This window comes from Heterodontus francisci, chromosome 15 (genome assembly GCF_036365525.1).
Source record: "Heterodontus francisci isolate sHetFra1 chromosome 15, sHetFra1.hap1, whole genome shotgun sequence".
In the NCBI taxonomy this organism is placed as follows: Eukaryota; Metazoa; Chordata; class Chondrichthyes; order Heterodontiformes; family Heterodontidae; genus Heterodontus; species Heterodontus francisci.
Window position 1 is genome coordinate 56,257,142 of NC_090385.1, and position 19,005 is coordinate 56,276,146.

Below are 19,005 nucleotides of genomic sequence, written 5' to 3' on the forward strand. Positions count from 1 at the left end.
CGAGAACTCCAAGACTTTAACTTCAATTGAGGACATTGTATCAAGGACATTACTATCCAGTAACTGAATTCCATTTATTACAAACTCTACTTCAACTCTCCTAATTCTTTCTCCCTCTCTGTATCTAATTGTGCGTGTGTTTATCTTGTGCGCATGCGACATGGTTGCATAACGTATTTCAGTAATTTTAACTCATAAGGCTAATAAACGTACATATTTATTGTTTAAAGCTAAGAAAACCTGTTTGAATGGTTCATTTGCAATTACAATTAGAGTGCAGTGAGAAAAGGAAAACTGAGGTGGTAAGCTAAAATTCACTATGTTTTAAAAGATAAACCACGTTTCGGCCAAACCAGGAAAGGGGCAAGAGGGAAGCCTGGGGCCCCTTCCTCACCTGGTCGCAACACTAAGATCTTCCTAGCGGAAAACATAATGCCAAAATTCTTTCTCTACTACCAACCACCTGCTTTAACACCTCTCCCCTGCCTCCTCCACCATTATTCTCAAAGACAAGTCCAATAGCGCATGGATTTTTAAAAAATCACCAAGATAGAGACTATCGATTTATAGAAACATAGAAAATAGCAGCAGGAGTAGGCCATTTGGCCCTTCGAGCCTGCTCCGCCATTCATTATGATCATGGCTAGATTATAATCAGCTTTGATGAAGCTTTTCTTGGTATCCATTTTTTCCTTATGCCTCTGTGCAGCAACTTGGGGTGTTCTTCTATATTTATAGGGGCACGCTGTTGCTGTTGTTCAGGTCAAAGGAGGGGAACTGAAAGATTAAGTCTTCCTACGATTCCTGTCTCCTCTTCTGATTTTAGCATGGGAGGGGGGATGGAGATGAAAGCATTCTTTTTGAAGGAGCTCTGGTGGAAACCAAGTCCCGTCCCAAATTCCAACCCCACCCCCCCGACTGGCTTATACTCTTGTAGTGCCATCCTGGGCCCAGAAATTTCAAGGCCACAGTTTCTGGTTTACAACTCAATAATAACGACATCCTGCAATGAAGAACCAAATATGGTGTAATATCACTACAATTTCCATTTTTTCCTCACACTGTATGACCTTCAGATGCTGGAAATTTCTTATGGAACACATGTACAAACCACTAAACTCATTAACTGTAAGAAATCTTTTTATTTAACAAACACATATGCAATTGCCAAAACCGAACAAAAAAATCTTTCAGACTGCAAATGGTGAGATTCAGGATTTTGACCAAGCAGCAGGTTTTCTCTTTTTGAAATGTATTTCTGAATAATGTGTCTAAAAATTTATTGGCTGACCCAAGTGCTCGGATATACCCCAAAGCTTGTCAGTTCAAGAGGGGGAAAGGTCAGTCTTTGGCATCTGAGGGGTACCTCCACCATCAGTAGAAGCTTCGGAGTGCTGTGTAAGGGGAAAAAAGGAAGATGCTAGCCTCCATGTCCACAGCATTAAAATGAGGGGCACCTCCTTGTATCGTGGCTACTCTTACTGTTGAAAAAAAAGGTGATTATTTTTGGGTTCCAGTGCCAATCCGGCTTAGATTCCACACTTCCCTCGGCAGTGATTTGTGCTGGGACTCGAGGCAGGTATGCCTTTGGTTTCTTCTTGATGTATCAGCCTTTGATTTCATGCTGGGTCCCCTGTAGGCTAAGTTGTCTACAGGAACTTTCCAGCATTATGTCTCTACCCTCGGCGTTGAGGTTACGGGTGGAACTCCATATTGGGCCATTAAGGAATGTCCAGAAGCAACAACAATCCGACATAGCACGGCATCCTCCATTTTCTGGGGGTGGTGTTTCCACTGGTGTCCTAAGTGGAGACCGGCAGAACCCTGAAAAATTTTAGCCCCACTGTATTTAAGGAAACAGCACTGATTTTAAATGGATTTTAAATCTCTGCTGAAATAGTAGGTGTCAATTGTACATTAATTGGGTGCTTGATTATATTTATGTGCTGGGCATTAATTGGGGATTCATATATACAGGTGTAGGTTGAAACTGTGGTTGCTGGATTAGAAGTGCACGATATTTAATGTGTGCCTCTGTAAATAAAAGATTGTAACTGTAGAAAGACAGAATAGGCTCCAGTTCTATCCTTCATTGCCTAGCTATCTGAATTCTGACAGTGGGGAGAGGAATTTCAGACAAATGTCAGTATTCAACAGTGTAATTTCAGAGCCATGGTTCTCTTAGCTACTATGATGTTTTATGATTTGTAATGGTTAATTTTGAAGTGATAACTAAAACAAAATCCTTAAAGAAGATGTTTCTTTAATAGTTAAAAATGATTACATTAGGGTGATGTTCTGGTTTAGATGCATAAAATCGCAACTTTGGGTTTGGCATAACTTGTAATTTTGCATAACTAAAGCTATACAAGTGAAAGATTCCAACTCTATAATGACAACTGAATACATTTCAAGTTTGAATAGGAGCTGCATAAAACATTAAACAGTTGATTGTTAGTTTGACTTTGTTATATCCAAGAAATACTGCAGAATATCCTCTATGCTGAAGTTCAGGGTTATACCGGAGCCAGGGTAACACCGATCAATCATTTCTTCAAACTCCTTGTACTGGCGAACAAACTCTCCTTGCATAGTACACCACACTACCTGTGAAATTAGTAAGTTATGCATTTAGGCATTCTGTCTCTTCTGGAGCCACTGTCAAAACCATACGATACTGCAGCTTCACTGAATAAGCAGCAGCCCTTGATAAACACATACAATCAATACAATACAATCAATCTACTATAAGAGAACATATAAAAAGGTATAGAAAGAAAAATAGCCCAGAGTTTCCACTTAATTGTGCTTTTTTTTGATGCAATTGATACAAAAAAACCCATAAAATTTTAAGTGCAAATTATCGTCAGCACAAATTGAAGGGGCAAGATTCAATGCTCTCCCCTGCATCGGGTTTGGAGGCAGGGAGAGCATATAATCAGGTGGGATGGTGGCGGGGTGTGGGGGACCGATCCTTTTTCCCCTTCACCGTCAGGTCAGACTACTGAAGGTGCTGGGGATATGGTTTGGAAGGGTGGGGGCGTCAGCCAAAACCTGGAAGGAGCGAGCAGCCAGGGTACACCATAAACTGAGCATGTGGGAGCAGCGATCTCTCTCCGGTCATCTGGTGCGAGGCGCTCACGTTACTGCTGTATGTGGCGCAAGTCTGGCCCACACCCCACTTCTGCACCGTGACGGTCACCCGAGCCATTTTCTGCTTTACCTGGAGATCTAAAATGGACCGGGTCTGGAGGGACACGATGTTCAAACCTCTGGACAAGGGCAGGAAAAATGTAAACAATGTTGCCCTCATCCTGATGACTACTTTCGTGTGCGGCTGCATCAAGCTGTGCGTAGAGCCCCAGCATGCAAACACCAAGTGTCACTACATGCTGAGGTTTTATATGTCCCCGGTGTTACAAAGGATTGGTCTGGTCACATTGCCACGGAATGCTCCATCCAGATGGACCATGCCGTACCACCTACCCTACATGGGAAAGTTTCTGCGGGAAAACACCTTTGACTACCAATCCATCAGGCAGTGGTCTGCACGGAATGTCCTCAAGGCCCTACGGGAAAAGGTGATGGTGGATCCAGTCGGATGGTTCCCGAGCAGACTGCCAAAGTCATTTGGCAGAATGCCTCATCACCTAAACTTTCAAACAAGCACCAAGATATAGCCTGGCTGGTGGTGAGAAGGGCTCTCCTCATCAGATCCTTCCTGCACGCCCGGAGTCTTGCCCCCTCCACACACTGCCCTCGAGGTGGCTGCGGTGGGGAAGAGACAGTTGCTCATCTCCTTCTGGAATGTGTCTTTGCAAAGCAGGTGTGGAAAGAGATGCAGTGGTTTTTGTCAAGGTTAATCCCAAGCAGCTCTGTAACACAGGAGTCTGTGCTCTACGGGCTGTTCCCAGGGACGCACACCTAGATAAACATCAACTGCTGCTGGAGGACCATCAATTCGGTGAAAGGTGCTCTTTGGTCTGCCCGAAACTTGCTGGTTTTTCAGTGAAAAGCATTGTCCATGACCGAGTGTTGCAGACTGGCACATTCCAAGGTCCAGGACTACGTGCTGAGGGACGCACTAAAGCTTGGGGCAGCCGCTGCGAAGGCTCAATGGGGAAAGACCACTGTGTAAGGTCCTCCCACCAAAGTGAACTGAGGGGCTGGACCCATGGGAAACCCCTCAGGCTGTATACACCAAATATGGGTTTGCTTTAAATTGTAAAATGGAATGGAAGGGTTGTGAGGCAACTCACTCCTGTATCGAAGAAAACTGATTTCCTTTGCACTTTTTGGAATGTCAACTTGGTGCTGTTTTGTTATGCATTTTTTTGTTTTACAGAATTTTATGAATAAAGTATATTTTTGGAAATAAAAAGGATCCCCGCCACCTTCCCAGCTCCACCCAAATAAGTCCAGGGTGGGAAGGCCTGTGAACAGACTTTTCACCCTGCCACCATTGAGGCCTTTAAGTGGGCAATTAATGCCCAATTAAGGGCCTCATCCCACTGCCAGAGGAATTAGCCCAGCAGTGGATTGGCCTGTTGCTGCACGGGGAGGACACCAAGCAAACCCATGCAGGTTGCTTGCTGGCTCCAGGGCAGGCCCTCGTTAAAAGGCACAGTGCCTGAATGAGGGATCTGGCATCGGGAAGTTGGGGGCCTGCTGAGAGCCCCCTGTCCCCCCACCGCAACCCACGCCCCACGAAACTACTCCCATTGTGACTTACCTTTTGCCTGGTTCCAGGCCTCGGGTGAGTCCCATACCACAACAGCTACCATCGCCATAGTGGTGCTGTTCAGTTAAAGAGCTGTCGGTATCTGATTGGCCGGCAGCTCTCAGCAAGCAGGCCTTCCATTGCTGGGTTCCTTGATCCTGGGAAAGGCCCGTTGCTATCCACTTAAGTGCCTAATTGCACTTGATTTGGCGGGCCTTCCCCAAAGGAAACGATGTGGGGCTCTCGCTGGTGCTTTTGTCAAGACCATGTCGCCAGGATAAATTCCCGGCCTGAGTTTCTGTAACCTTCTGCACAATTTTAAAAAGCATTGTGATAGAAGTGGATACTGCACACGAATCTGGCCATGCCCTCAGATCGAATTACTCACCATTGAAAATTTCTGTGAGTTGCATTAATTTGCAGGCTTTTGAGGAGGCTTCAAAAATTAAGTCGGCTCTTTTGGGTGCAAGGACACTAATAGACATGTTTTAAAGGCTTTTGAACATAAATATGTTTTAAAATTTGCTCAGGAACTGAATTCTGTACTCCATTATAACCAGCAAATGATTCTACATATTTTTGTAAAGTCATTTTCAGTTATTTAAAATTGGGTTACTCATAGGTGTCGACTAAACACTCATTAAATTTTTTTGTGATAAACCTATTTTTAGCTGCATTAATCAAACTGTATTAATCAGCAAGTTACCACTCAAATATATTGAGGAATTTTTAAAGCCAAATTTATTTATTTTTTTAAGAAAAACTCTTGTGCTCGTTCATTGGAGATTTTGTGCTCACGGATATGCAAATAAGTTTGAGTGGCAACTTAAGAGGGAGAAAAACTTCTCAAAACCAATGCAATTTTGGGTGCAATTTGTGGCCGGATTATCGATTGCGCTCCAAGTGGAATTGCTACCCTAGTGTTTAGTACACATGTTCATGATATTCTCTCTTTACTGATTTGAAGTTTTATACACATTTATATTTATAGCAGAAAACAGGATACTTAAGCAAATTGAAATTCTGATTAAATTTTTTTCCCCAATGGTTAAAAGAATTTGGTACAAATCAAACGTAGGCCTTCAAAACTTGTAAACATTTACAGTTTGTTGTTCATGTACTGTATGAAAGCTATGCATTGCTGGATTTTCCTTGAACTAACTGGTAGCAGAACTCAATATATGAAATTAACATATCTTCCCTGACTTCAGTCTTAAAACCTGCATCACTGTAAGACCCAAATCATTGCAATGACATTTTAAAAATATCAAATTTCTTCTTTGAATAATAGTTTATATGTACAACTGATTACACCCTCGTACTTAGTCGTGAAGAATTTAATAAGACCCTGAGGGCACTTGCTAGTGTGGATACCGGGAGGTTGTTTCCTCTTGTGGGGGAGACTAGAACTATGGGTCACCGTTTAAGAATAAGAGGTTTCCCTCTTAAGGCAGAGATGAGGAGAATCTTTTTCTCTCAGAGGGTCGTTGGTCTGTGGAATTCTGTTCCCCAGAAAACAGTGGAGGCTGGGTCATTGAATTTATTCAAGGCTGAGTTAGGTAGATTTTTGATAGACAAGGGAGTCAAGGATTATGGGGGGGTGGACAGGAAAGTGGAGTTGAGACCACAACCAGATCGGTCATGATCTTATCGAATGACGCAGGAGGCTCGAAGGGCCGAATGGCCTACTCCTGCTCCTAAGTCCTATGTTAACGTTTGAAATACAAGCTAATGTTTAGATAATACAAAAGAGTGTTCAATTTTCTGCAGGCAAAGAACAGGCAACCTTTATCTGACAGTGAGTCATCCTGTACTTTCTTGTGTGAGGGCACTCCAATTCAGCATGCATATAGTTTTTAGTGGTACTGTTGTTTCTGAATACAATTTTCATTAATGTGTCATAATGCAAGCTATTTATGTGTCCCACAAAAAATATGCCTTATAATTTTTCAGCAACAAAACAATATGGAGCTAAGGGGGAAAGGTATCTCCATGTCTTGTATTAACAATTCCCGAGACTGTTCAAGGTTTGATTTGTGCCAATGTTTTGTGCTGCAATAGTAGTGATTTGTGTAGAATTGGGCACACTTACTTTGACAACCATAATTCTTATTTGCTCCCTGGACTCTATGCACCTGGGAGATTATATTCACTTTATATGCACCATCTACCCGGGCAGCTTGCATCTCTGATCCTCCATGAAGATGCCCTTCCATTCTAAAGAGAGACACTATCCTTTGCTGCATCTACTGCAGCAGGGCCGAAAAAGGTATTTTCCATAGCCATGAGTCTTCCTATAATTTCTACATGTGCCCTGGAACATATGTACATGATTACAACTATAGAAACACTGGTCACTAGTTTATGAACAGACAGAATGGTTTTGTAACCCCTTCAAAATTGAACAGTCGCTTTTTAAGATTTGCTGCCTAGATTTGTTCCAAAATCTCGGTTCCCTGGTCTCACTTTGGTTCTGACTATAACTGGTCCATCAAAATTCGAATGATGCATTAACCTCAGAAAACCGGCAAAGCTGGTCTTCCCTGTTGCAGGCGATGGGGTATCTGATCCATGAATGGGCACAAATTCAATGTGAAAAGTTAGGGTTGTAATGTTGTTCGACATTCTGGGTTAAAAATTGATCCATTCCATTCTTTGGGCACAGGTGTCACGATTTGCGACCTGCCTATGCCAGTTGACGTGGAAGTAGGCAGCATGGAAATTTGGATCTACCTCTTCATTCAATTGATTGCAGTGTTGGCTGCCTGAGCACTCAGCAGGGGTCCACGCACGTGGTGCAGCTAGCCTTCCCTTCTTAAAGGAAGTCTGTCCCTCTTAAAAGAAAGCTTCACTGAATTACTGGAAGCTACTGTTGAATGCAGTTGCCGCAACTGTAAACTAGAAAATGGAACACCAGGACAGAGACAGAGCTCCAGGTTCATGGATGTGGCGCTGGAGGTCTTACTGGTGGAAGTGGACAGGAGGCGCACAAGGACCACCCTCAGAAGGGACTGAACATAGGTGGTCAGGGAGGAGATAGCAGAGTTCCACATGAAGTCTAATGACATCACACAGGTGGTCAAGGTCAGTGATTGCATCTTCATGACATCTCCTACCCATTGCTCCATCAGTCTCTCACACTGCTCAATGTACCACACACTCATCATTCACTCAGCAGCAGTCCCTGGCACTTCGAGCACATGCCTAAAATCCAGGTACTCCACCTCACCCTCATATATATTCCAATGATGCCAGTCTCACAACCAGCTCCTGCTACTTTCACATATATCCAGCTATTCAGCTGTGACCGGCACATCAGCCAAACAGAGTGCTTCACAATCACTGACATTCTGCCCTCTCTCTTCTAGGATAAGGTGGCGCACAATGGAAGAGTCTCGAACAGAACTGGCAGGGAAAAAGGACACCTGCATTTCCTGAGCCCTACAGAGAAGATGGCTCTCAGTTTCATTAGGCCGACAATGACAGAGCCTATGGCATCTGATGTCGCTGAGAACATTGAGGATGATGGTATGTTCTTTATGCCCCTTCTCAGCTCCTAGCTCACCCTCATCCTGATACATGGCATGCTGTGACTATGGACCTCTTGTTTTCCATCCCACCTTCTTTCACCCTAACTTTCCCTTTCTGATTTTCTGCTTTCAGACACTAAAAACTGCAACATGCCCAGCCACTGCAGCCCAGGAGCAGGACAGAGAGCAGCAGCGCAGAATTGCTGAAGAGGCACCGTCACTTGATCTAACATTCATAGTCACTGGCTCAAATACTGGCACTCTACATACTTTAGAAGCTTGTGTGGAGTTGGGATCTGCATGCAGTGAGTCACTGAGCATGAGTGGGCTGCAGCCACGCCGGGGGAAGGGATAGTTTGTGTGGCATGTTCACTGGAGGGTAAGGTCACAAATGAGTTCTGTTGCAGAAGACTCAGATGAGGACCTTGATAGGGAGCCACACAGAACGCTGATGGGCATGCACACCAAAATGCTGGGTGCATTGGCCGGCCTGTCAGACAGCCCCCTGTCACTCTCAAGGAGCATGGAGGAGTCTGGCTCCATCTTCCTCTTGTCCTGCAGACTCAGAAGCACTGCAACTGTAGCTCATACTTGTTGCAGCCTTTGTGTGGAAAGGTCACCAAATGCTCAGCCTTCCCCATAAGGATGCAGCAACACTCTCTGTCAAATCCAGGGACTTACCACAACACCTCCTAAACACTCCAGAGACTTTGCAAAGTAAAAGTTATTCTAAATTTCTTGACCTGAAAGTGGGTGCCTGGCTCTTTTAGTAACATTGGTGCTGGGTCCTTTTTGCAGCTGAATGCCTGTTTTTTCATGAATAATAAGCAAGTACATACAATGGACCTGCGGGATCCAAATTTGGAAGTCGAGCATCACATCAGCTGATAAGGTCGAGTGACGTCATGATAGTACCAAGTCAGATGCTTCTGGCATACACAGGGGATGGCCACATGATGCCCTTCTCAGCATGGAGCACCACGCGGTCTGTGCTGGGAGCCGCTCGAGGTGCAGCGTGCGTCACTAGGAGGGCAATTTGGCTTCCGTAGCACTGTCTCCAGTGGCACTGCAGATACAAATTTTGTGCCCTCTATTTTAAATAGCAGTTCTGTGAATAATACCAGTCACTAAAAAGCCACGAAAGCATCCTCCTACTCATTTCATTACTGGGCTCTTTTGCATGATTTCAGTTTTGATTTTCCACTTAATTTCCATTTACCTGTAACAGGTTTCCTTCTTCACTTAGATGCTTGACGACCTTTTTGTAGAGGTTTTCCAGAGCCTTCTTCACCTCTTTGCCTTGATATTTCTCAATCACCTTCCTCAGCTCCTGTTTGCTAAATGCCAGTTGATAGCTAACTTCATCCTCTTTGACACCCTGTGCAATACGAGCCTTGACCCCATCAAAGAAGATCTGTAAATCAAAAATGTATCAGGTCTATGATCAATGGAGGTTTTTAGTACAAATAGTTCTATGCTCAACTAAACAGGTGAGACTAACATATTAGAGAATTCAACAAATCCTCTTGATTTTCAAAAAGATCAGATTTAATTTTTTTATGTGGCAGGTAAAGTTGTGGGCAGGTTACAAACAATTAAAATATTTTTCTGCTTAAGAGGCATCTACCTACCAATACCCAATTAGTATCCATCCACCAGTATCTCACACCAGAATATAGAGACAGAGGTGCATACAGCTCCATGTATCTGAGCAGCAGCGCCTGTCGAGGCTTCAGTTTACCTGGGAAGCTGTCACCAAGTTAAGCCACATGATGCAACTGGACTTGCAGCCATACTCCATGATAGGTACAGCTGTATCAATTAAAATGTTCAAAACTGAGGTCAATAGATTTTGGCAGTTAACAGCGTTAAGGGAAATGGATAAAAGGTAAGTTCAGACCAGTTATTACCTGATTGAATGGTGCAAACGACTCAAGGAAGGGAATGTCCTACTCTGTCTGTATGTTGCAAATGAACCACTGCTTTATCAGCCTTTAACACCTTTTCCATGCCCTCTGCACACATTATTTCAGCGATAATGTCTTGCCATTTTGCTAATCTTCCACTAATGCAATCTTATGAAACCTTCTTCCAAACTGTCAAGATCACACACTGTACAAAAAAAATTGCAGCAAATATTAATTTCCAAATGTTGTGCGCGTGTGCCTAATTTTTTTAAAACAGTGTGCTTCCCTTCATGCCTGTGAAGTATGTCCTTCTGACCTTGATGTGGTACTTGACCTAGGTGTTCCCTCAATAGCAGATGCAAGAACGGCAGACACATGGGAACACCACCACCTGCAAGTTCCCCTCCCAGTCACACGCCATCCTGACTTGGAAATATATTGCTGTTCTTTCACAGGTTGCTGGACCAAAATCCTGGAACTCCCTCCCTAACAGCAATGTGGGTGCACCCACACCAGATGGATTGCAGTGGTTGAAGAAGGCAGCTCACACCACCTTCTCAAAGGTAATTTAGGGATGGGCAAGATCTGCTGGCCTTGTCAGCAATGCCCACTTCCCATGAAAGAATAAAATAAAGTGTGTATAAAATGCCTGACTGCAGTATGTCAATAGAAACCTCTTGGAATTCAGGTGGCCCTTGCCTCATGGCAACCGAGTCTTGAAATGGACTTGCCACAGGCACCAGCATCTCTGCCACTGCTTGGGCAGGCTATCTGACACCTAGGAAGGGATTGGAGTGGGGTGGGGATGGGGGAGGGTCCGATCTGTTTCGCTCGGAGACATGACCCAATTATTCATGCCCATTCCAGAATCTCCATGTCACTGAACAGCATGACAGCAGACCTAATATGGGGGGCTGAATTTTACAGACCACCCCCCCGCCCCCGCTCCGACGTCAGGGGCTGTGGCGGGGAAGAAAATGTCTCTGGCAGAGGGCTGCCATGTACCCCAATGCCAGGAAGGCCCAGCCCGATATTGCCAGCGGTGGCGAGGCCTCGTGGCAGACCCCCCGCTGCTTGGCAACTGGACCGCCATTTAAGTATTCAAATTAATTACAATCAATGAACCTACGTTCCCGCCGTCTGTTCTGGTGCGACCTTCGTGTTTCTGGCCGGCACTCCATCACCTTCGGATCCCCATCAGGAAACCGAGGCAGAACACTGGTGGGGAGGGGGGAGGAGTTATACTTCTCAGTGCTGGGGGTGGGGGGAGTGGGGTCAAAGTAATATCATTGGTGTAGGGGATGGTCAGAAGGGTTATACTTCAAAGTTTATGTACTTTGTGGTGGGGAAGGTCAGGTGGACAAGGTAAGTCTTTTGTTGGGGAGAGGGCAAGTAATTAATTTAATTATTGAGGGGGTGGGAGAGGGGCAGAATTAATGTTTTTTTTAAATTAAATGTCTCTTTAAATATTTAAATGGGACGGTAGGGCTCAGAGCCCTTTAAAAACGGCATCAGTGCTTGCGCACAGGCAGCTGACTCCATTGCTGGGGATGGACAGCCCACCCCTTCCACATATTCCGGGGGGGGGGAGGTGGAGCACCCCGGCAATTTAAATAAGCCTCCTTGCTTAATATCGCAGCGGCTCCGCAACGTACGGCCTGCCCATTGTTTTCACCCGCCACCAATTTCGGCAGCGGGAGTGTAAATTCAGCCCTAACAGTGAGATCAATGAAGATCTGTCTTTGAATTCTCTACCTAATTGACAGGGCTGTTTAAAGCTGAAAAAGATAGCATATTTCACTCTGCCACTCCAATCCTGTAAGGCAGGAGGCTCAGTATCCATTGGAGACACACAAACAGCTGTCATGCAGGCCCCCATCTACCAAGAATGAGTCATATTAATTTTGCCACATGAACATTGATTTTAAACTGTTATTGGAGTAAAGAACAAACTTGCTTTTCAAACAAAACATCAGACCCTTGACTGGAAATACATTTGCATATTTACAGACAGTGCTTAAAAGGGACAAAAGTCCATTCCTTGACACATTCAACCCACAAGACATTTGATCACCATGTGTTGAAGGTGGAGGAGATAGCATTCCAAGTTGATTGCTAAGATGGCCGAATACACAAACAGACGTGGTCACACCAGCTAGTCACATGACTAACCTGCTGGGCTACCTGAGTTTTTTAAAATTTGAACTTGCCACAGCATTTTGCAGAAAGATCCTGGCTCCTGGATTGAGACCATCTCTCTCCTGTCTGCTCTCATATCTTTTTCACCAGCTTTGCAATCCACTGAAGACACAGGAACCCCAAGAGAGAGAACAGTATCCTCCAGGGAACAAGGTTTTAGAAGAATACTGGGCCCCAAAGAAAAGCAAGAATTACCGACAAGCAAGAACTACCTACAAAAGGACTCTACAGTGCACTCGAAGCACAGCAACAAGAAACTCTTCATATATTGCCTCAAACCTCTCCACTTTATTTTTCTTCTACTCTTTTCTGTCTCTATTTGCATATGCGTATCGCGTATGCATGCTAGCGTGGGGCATGGCGTGTATCCGTAGGTGTTAACTGAATTAGAGTTTAAGTTTTTAATAAATTTCACTTTTCTTCTTTAAACCTAAGAAAGCCTGTTTATGCTAATTTCTTTGCCTTATAACTGGACAGCAGTGAACAAGGATTCACAAAGGAGGAGCTCAAAACATAGTGCGTTAAAAATTAAACCCTGTTACAGTGCAACCAGGTGAAGGCTGAAAGGAACCCCTGGACACCTTTCTCACCTGTTCAGAACACTGCCTAAAGAATTTGCAGAAAAAGAGAACTGCTGCAAATGTCCTGGAGTTACCACATGCTCCACGGTGGACTGCAGTGTTGTATAGCTGCCCAAAATGGTACTGCACATGCACAGGTGGAATCCAACACCTCACCCACAATCCACAGCATACCATTTAGCTTAGCCCCCAATATGCACACCAAAGCTTGATGCCAAGAAAGCATTTTTCTTTTAAAAGTACGATCGTCATATCCGCATCCCCAATTTCATCTATCAAGGTACACTACAAGCCAGGCTTCCAGACAGCAAGTTTTGCCTCCTCTTCTGCCACATCCAGTTCTCTTGCTCAATTGTGCTGTGTCTTAGGCCCAGTGCAGACCCCTCTGGCTTACTGATGGATACATTAGAACTGGTGCTTGGGTGGGAGAAAGTGAGTGATCCTGCAAAGGATGAAAAGTCCACAGGGCCTGTTACATCAAGCTGTCTCTTCTTCCTTCGGAAAACCTACAGGAAAAGAAACAGGAAGACAGATTAGAATGGTGTCCTATTGAGCAGATTTGGATCTAACTTGCATGAGGCGTGACAAGGTGCTTTGCTAATACTTAATGAAGGATACTGTAGGACAGAAGATTGGTGGGAGGACCTCACAAACCTGAATTTGGCTCCTGCTCTCTTCCTACCCTATCTGTTGCAACTATGATGGATTAATTCTCTCCCTGAGATTTTCATAAATTCTTCCTCATATTGGTAAGTGGTTGCAAGTTTGTAGTGTCACCATCGATCATCATTCTCTCCCTCTCTCGCTTTGGGCTGTCTTTTCCTTCAAAAAGAATTCAAAAAGTGAGAAGCAGCTATTGTTACCACGAAATACCTAAATGTCAAGGTGCAGTCCATAACAATTGTAATAATAGATACATCGGACAGTAACTGAGACTGAACCAAAGAAGTCTACAGCAAAGCATCCGTCCACCTGAAACTTTCCAAAGCTTGACTCCAGTGTACCAGGCGAAAAGGAAGAACAGGCCTGCATCATTTAAATTTCCCTCTTGGGAAAACAAACAAGGTTTCACAACGAACTCTACAAAAAGCACCAGACTTAAATGCATGCTATCTTTTCTTATGGGTATGTGCAAGTGTGTGCCTGTATGTGTGGGTGAAGTTGCGAATTTTCGTGTTTTGTTTGATCAACATTCATCTTTCTATAACCCTACCAGAAAACCTGTCATTTGTCCGTTTATTGACCATTAAAACGCTCAAGGGTTAAACACAATTCTAATAAAAACACTGTCTGCGGTCAGCTGAAAAGTGAAATAGGAGAACCATCCCAATTGTCTCCCACCTTTCTGTAACAACAGGCACAGAGCCGATACAACCAATGCTACCTGCTCATGTGGATAATCATGGAGCAGGACATCGGGCCTCTCAAAATACGATTCTGCTGCCTGGACCGGTTGGGTGTTGACCTCCAGTACACTCTTGCAAGGCTCACACTCATTGTGATGGTCTGCTGCACTCTTTATAACATGGCCTTCCAGAGAAGTAGGGACCTTGAGGACAGTGAGGCTCTGGAAAGAGACAGATCATTGGAGGAAAAGGGGGAGAATTGGTGGTGGAGGGGAAGGATGAAGAATGCTGTGGTGCCCTGGCTGCACAAGGAGGTTGCCCGGCATGGCACGAAGATCTCATCAGGATGCCGTGAATGCCAGGGATCATTTGATTCAAGGTCAAAGGCATGGTATGAAAGTCAGTTAGAGGTACCTGTGATAACACACCCATTGAAGATGCGGCCAAAAACGTTTAGACTCTTACCGCCAATGAAGGATGCACAACTGCTCAGATGCTTTGCCGTCATCGTGGAGGAACCCTTGATTTCCAGTTCTGAAGAAGGGTCACTGACCTGAAATGTTAACTCTGCTTCTTTTCTCCACAGATGCTGCCAGACCTGCTGAGTATTTCCAGCATTTCTTGTTTTTATTATCCTTGATTTCCTTCATCGCCTCATATCACTTTTCTTGTCACGCCAGCAATAAAAGGAGTCTCGGATGTGCAGCTTAAAGTGTCATTATTTATACAGTGCTAAGAAAGGGATACAGTGCATGGAGGCAGCAATAAGACACCCCAGTAACCCACTCAGTGCTCTGCCACTCCTGCGCAGTGCTCCCCTTGTGGCCTCCGAGGAGGTGGAGGCAGCCTGCTTACTTGTCGTGGCTTGCAGCTGAAATGCATGTGGTGGTCATCCTTGTCTTGGAGGTGTCCGTGGGGGCATTTCCAGATGCTGCTGCACCTGCATCGCTGCAGGGCAGCCTGCGCCACTTGGCCTTGCTGCACAGAGGCTCCCATTGTTAGAGGAGACAAGGAGGCTCAGGATGATAAAGGCACCCCGTGAGGGGCGGTACACTCATCCTCCTCTGTGATCTCCTCAGCCCTTAATGGGCGCATCGGACAGTTGGAGGAGGACACCAGCTGCAGCACAACTGTCATCCACTCCAAACGTCTCTGTGCCACTGGCCTATCCAAGCTACACAGTGTGGCATTCCTCCTATGGACGTCAATGTGCATGTCCTGCATGCACTCCAAGTGCTGCCACATATGGCTCTCTACGAGATTGGCCACTCTCTCAATGGAGGAGCTCATGCGTTCATAGCCCTGAGCCATGGTGGCACACATGAGCTGGAGGGACTCCTCCACAATCTTCCCATGACCCCGCTCTGCATCAGGGAACTCTGACATGTGGAAGCACATCTCATGCTGAAGTTCTAGGTAGAGCCTCCTTTCTCGTGACTCCTGAAGTCTAGCATCTGTTCACAGCTGAGCAAGGTTGTGTATGTCCTCCCTCCGCCACGGGGAACTGCCCACAGCTGCCTCTGCCACCTCTTCCTGCATGCTAGTGCCGTGCTCGTTATTCAGTGCTACCCTATCTAAATGCACTCGAGAACCCACTGAGGTGAAAGTATCTGTGTTGGTGGACAGTGTCATGGTAAAGTCTGACACTGCTTCTTCAGTTCTGTGCAATTCTTCTGGGGCCGTGGAGGGAGAGGCTGTCAAGGGGTAGACATCTGTACTTGTGGAAGACACAACAGATCATGAGAGCTAGCCTAGAAGAATAGAAGCTGCTGCAGTGCTGAGGCTACCTAATGCAACCTTGTGCTCCGCATGCAATCGGACAGGGTAGGGTGCACTTCAGCCCCCAAATGAGTGCACTGCCCTCTGTAATCACCGTTTCCACCATGAGTTCCCATTTTACTATGAACAACTTCCTTCTCGTCCACGATCCTAGTTATCGCCATTGCTCGGTCTTCCGTTGGTGCAATCATTTGGAAGTACAGCACCCCTCTGCCTGTTTGCACCCTTTCCCGGGCACTATGTGCCTGTTTCTCCTGCAAGGACAAAAGAGAGTGAGATAAGGCACTGCTGTCCTCTGTGACCAATGGCATCTTCCCATATTCATTAGAAGCTGTATCTCAGTTGCAACAGGTCCTCAGCAGCACTATGCTTCTGAGCCATTCTGAGGGGTGATAAAGTGTCCTGCGCACACACCTCTCTCATGTTCAGGAGCAGCATGCACCCTCAGGTTCCTCAAGTGGTATGTCTGCTGGATGGTACAACCCAGAGGCCAGTGCTCAGGGTTTGGGCATGCACCTACCTAGCCAAAGCATGTCAAAGAACCTTTTCCTGCAGTGAATTCAAGATCATCCAAAAACTCTTCTGCCTCAGAGTAGCTGTTATGTCTCCTCCTCCTGCCACCTTCCAGGAAGAGGGCCTCCCTCATGGCCTCCAGCATCACTTCAAGGACATTGTCAGAGAATTGAGGGGTTGCCTGGATGCTAGGCCTCTGGTTGTCCTGTGACATCACCAGAGACTGCAGTCCAAGTCAAGACTCAATGGCAATCCTCTCTGTGCTCCTTCACCATTCACCCAGCAGTCACAGTAATAGCTGTCATTGGGAGTTTAAATTGAGCCCGCATTTCATCTGGCCCGCCTCCGTTCCCATTAATTAGCCACCAGACCTGTCTCCAAACCAATTAAGGGGTTGTTCTTGTGAAAATTGTGGCTCGATTCTGCTTCCTCTCTGGGGCAGGTCCAGGACCCTGAAACCCGACTTCTGTTTCCCGCCGCCAATGTGAAAATTCAACCTTCTAAGTCAGCAGGACGGAAAGTCATTGGAAGTGGCAGACAGGCTTTGTACAGTGTGTTAATAGAAATCAAGATGGTTTTTCTTACATTAACCTCGTAACATCACTAAGTTTTATCCTGCAATTTCTCCATCTGCGTGGAATGGTGGTATTAGCAGTGACGGTTGCAGAAACTTCCTTTCATTCACTCCAGGCAGTTCTCCTTGGGGACCTGTGTCTATCCATATCTCTTTGCAGTCTAATTTCTTCTTGGAAAACAAACAGCTTTATAGGAAAATCTGGCTGCACTACAGGCTCCCCCACTTCTTCCCAACACATCAGCCTTCTTAAAGGTTGCTTAACTGTTAAATAAAAGCTGTGTAATTTCTGCTGTTTCATTTCACCATCCCCATCTTACATTTGCGTATTAACAGACAATGTTTGGAAGGACAAAGCAGCCATTCCCTCACACATTCAACCCACAATGGGCTTTTGATCACCAGATGTTGAAGGTGGGGGAGCTTGCATTCCAGATTAACTGCTAAGATGGCTGAATATATAAATGGACATGGTGAAACCAGCTAATCACATGATGAACCTGCTGGACAACATGAGTCTTGAATTTGTACAGTTTGGGCAGAAAGTCTGTTTGCTCCTGGACTGAGAAGATCTCTTTCCTTTCTGCTCCCATCTCTTTCTCACAAGCCTCTGAATCCACTCAAGACATATGAACCCCAAGAGAGAAATGTCTCCTATAGCGAACAAGGTTTAAGAATATTGGGGCCCAACGAAAAGCAAGATCTATCTACAATCAAGGAGTCTACAGTGAGCTCAGATAAATGTAGCAACAAATCTTCAGCTATTGCCTCAAACCTTTCCACTTTATTTTTCTTCTGTTCTTTTCTGTCTCTATTTGCATGTGTGTATCGCATATGCATGCTAGCGTGGGGCACGGCATGTATCCGTAGGCTTTAACAGAATTAGAGTTTAAGTTTAATAAATTTAAAATTTTCTTGTTTAAACCTAAGAAAACCTGTTTGTGCTGGTTTGTTTTGCCTTATAATTGGAAAGCGGTGATCAAGGATTCACCAAGTAGGAGCTAAAATCAGTGTGTTTAAAATTAAACCCTATTCCATTGAGACCAAGTGAAGGCTAAAAGGGAACCCGAGACCTTTTTCTCACCTGGTCGTAACTGAAATTTGGGTGCTAGCGTCCAGAATTAACACACAAACAAGAGAAATTGGAAGTGGGAAGCCAAATTGTCCCCAAGCAAAAAAGGGGCAAGATTTCAATATAGGTCTTCTTGTGGTTGTGAAAGCAGTGAAAGCATGGCCGATATGGAGGAGCATAATTCAGGGCTGGGTACAAAAGAGTTAAGACTTGCTCAACTAATTCCAACATTCAATGAGGAAGATGTAGAAGATTTTTGTGTCCTTTGAGAAACTGGCAAGGCAGCTAAAGTGGCCAGCTGAGACCTGGCCTCTTTTACTACAAAGCAAGCTAACTGGAAAAGCCCACGAGGCTTATTCCCTGTTGCCAGAACAGAGTTGATCAAATTATGAACTAACCAAAAATGCGATCCTCGGGGCATATGAATTAGTATAAAGTTTAGAACCCTCAAGAAGCAAGCTAATCAAACTTATCTGGAGTTTGAAAGAAGTAAGCAGCTGGCTTTTGACTAGTGGCTGAGGGCTCAAAGTACAGCTCAGCTATGAGAAGCTCAGAAAAGTAATTCTGTTAGAGGAATTTAAACACTCTCTCCCACTCTCCATAAAGACCCATGTAGAGCAGCAGCTGGCCCAGAGAGCCTGGCAAGCGGCTGTTCTGGCCGATGAGTTTGCTTTAATTTATGAGTCGGTTTCCCAGGGGAGAACCTTTCCTAGTTACCCCCACAAATCCGAAAAGAACAAAGGATGGGAAGGTGATAGGAGCCTAAGCAGTCCTGGGTGAGAAA

The 19,005-nt window shown here is 45.1% G+C and overlaps 1 protein-coding gene across 6 annotated transcripts in view; it reads right to left on the reverse strand.

Annotated features, from left to right (window-relative positions):
• Positions 1 to 1,132: 1,132 nt before the first annotated feature.
• The window catches only part of LOC137377672 (exocyst complex component 1-like), a 167,879-nt gene continuing 150,006 nt past the window's right edge, over positions 1,133 to 19,005 (reverse strand). For 3 of the 6 annotated variants that reach the window (XM_068047582.1, XM_068047581.1, XM_068047583.1), the window contains 2 exons: positions 9,470 to 9,664; positions 1,133 to 2,607 (listed from right to left, as the gene is read on the reverse strand). In XM_068047582.1, the coding sequence (XP_067903683.1) occupies positions 2,455 to 2,607; positions 9,470 to 9,664 (348 nt within the window). In that variant the 3' untranslated portion in view covers positions 1,133 to 2,454. Of the gene's footprint in view, positions 2,608 to 9,469; positions 9,665 to 12,946; positions 13,760 to 19,005 lie in introns of those variants that run through there. The other 3 variants (XR_010976458.1, XR_010976457.1, XR_010976456.1) reach the window with 3 other exon arrangements.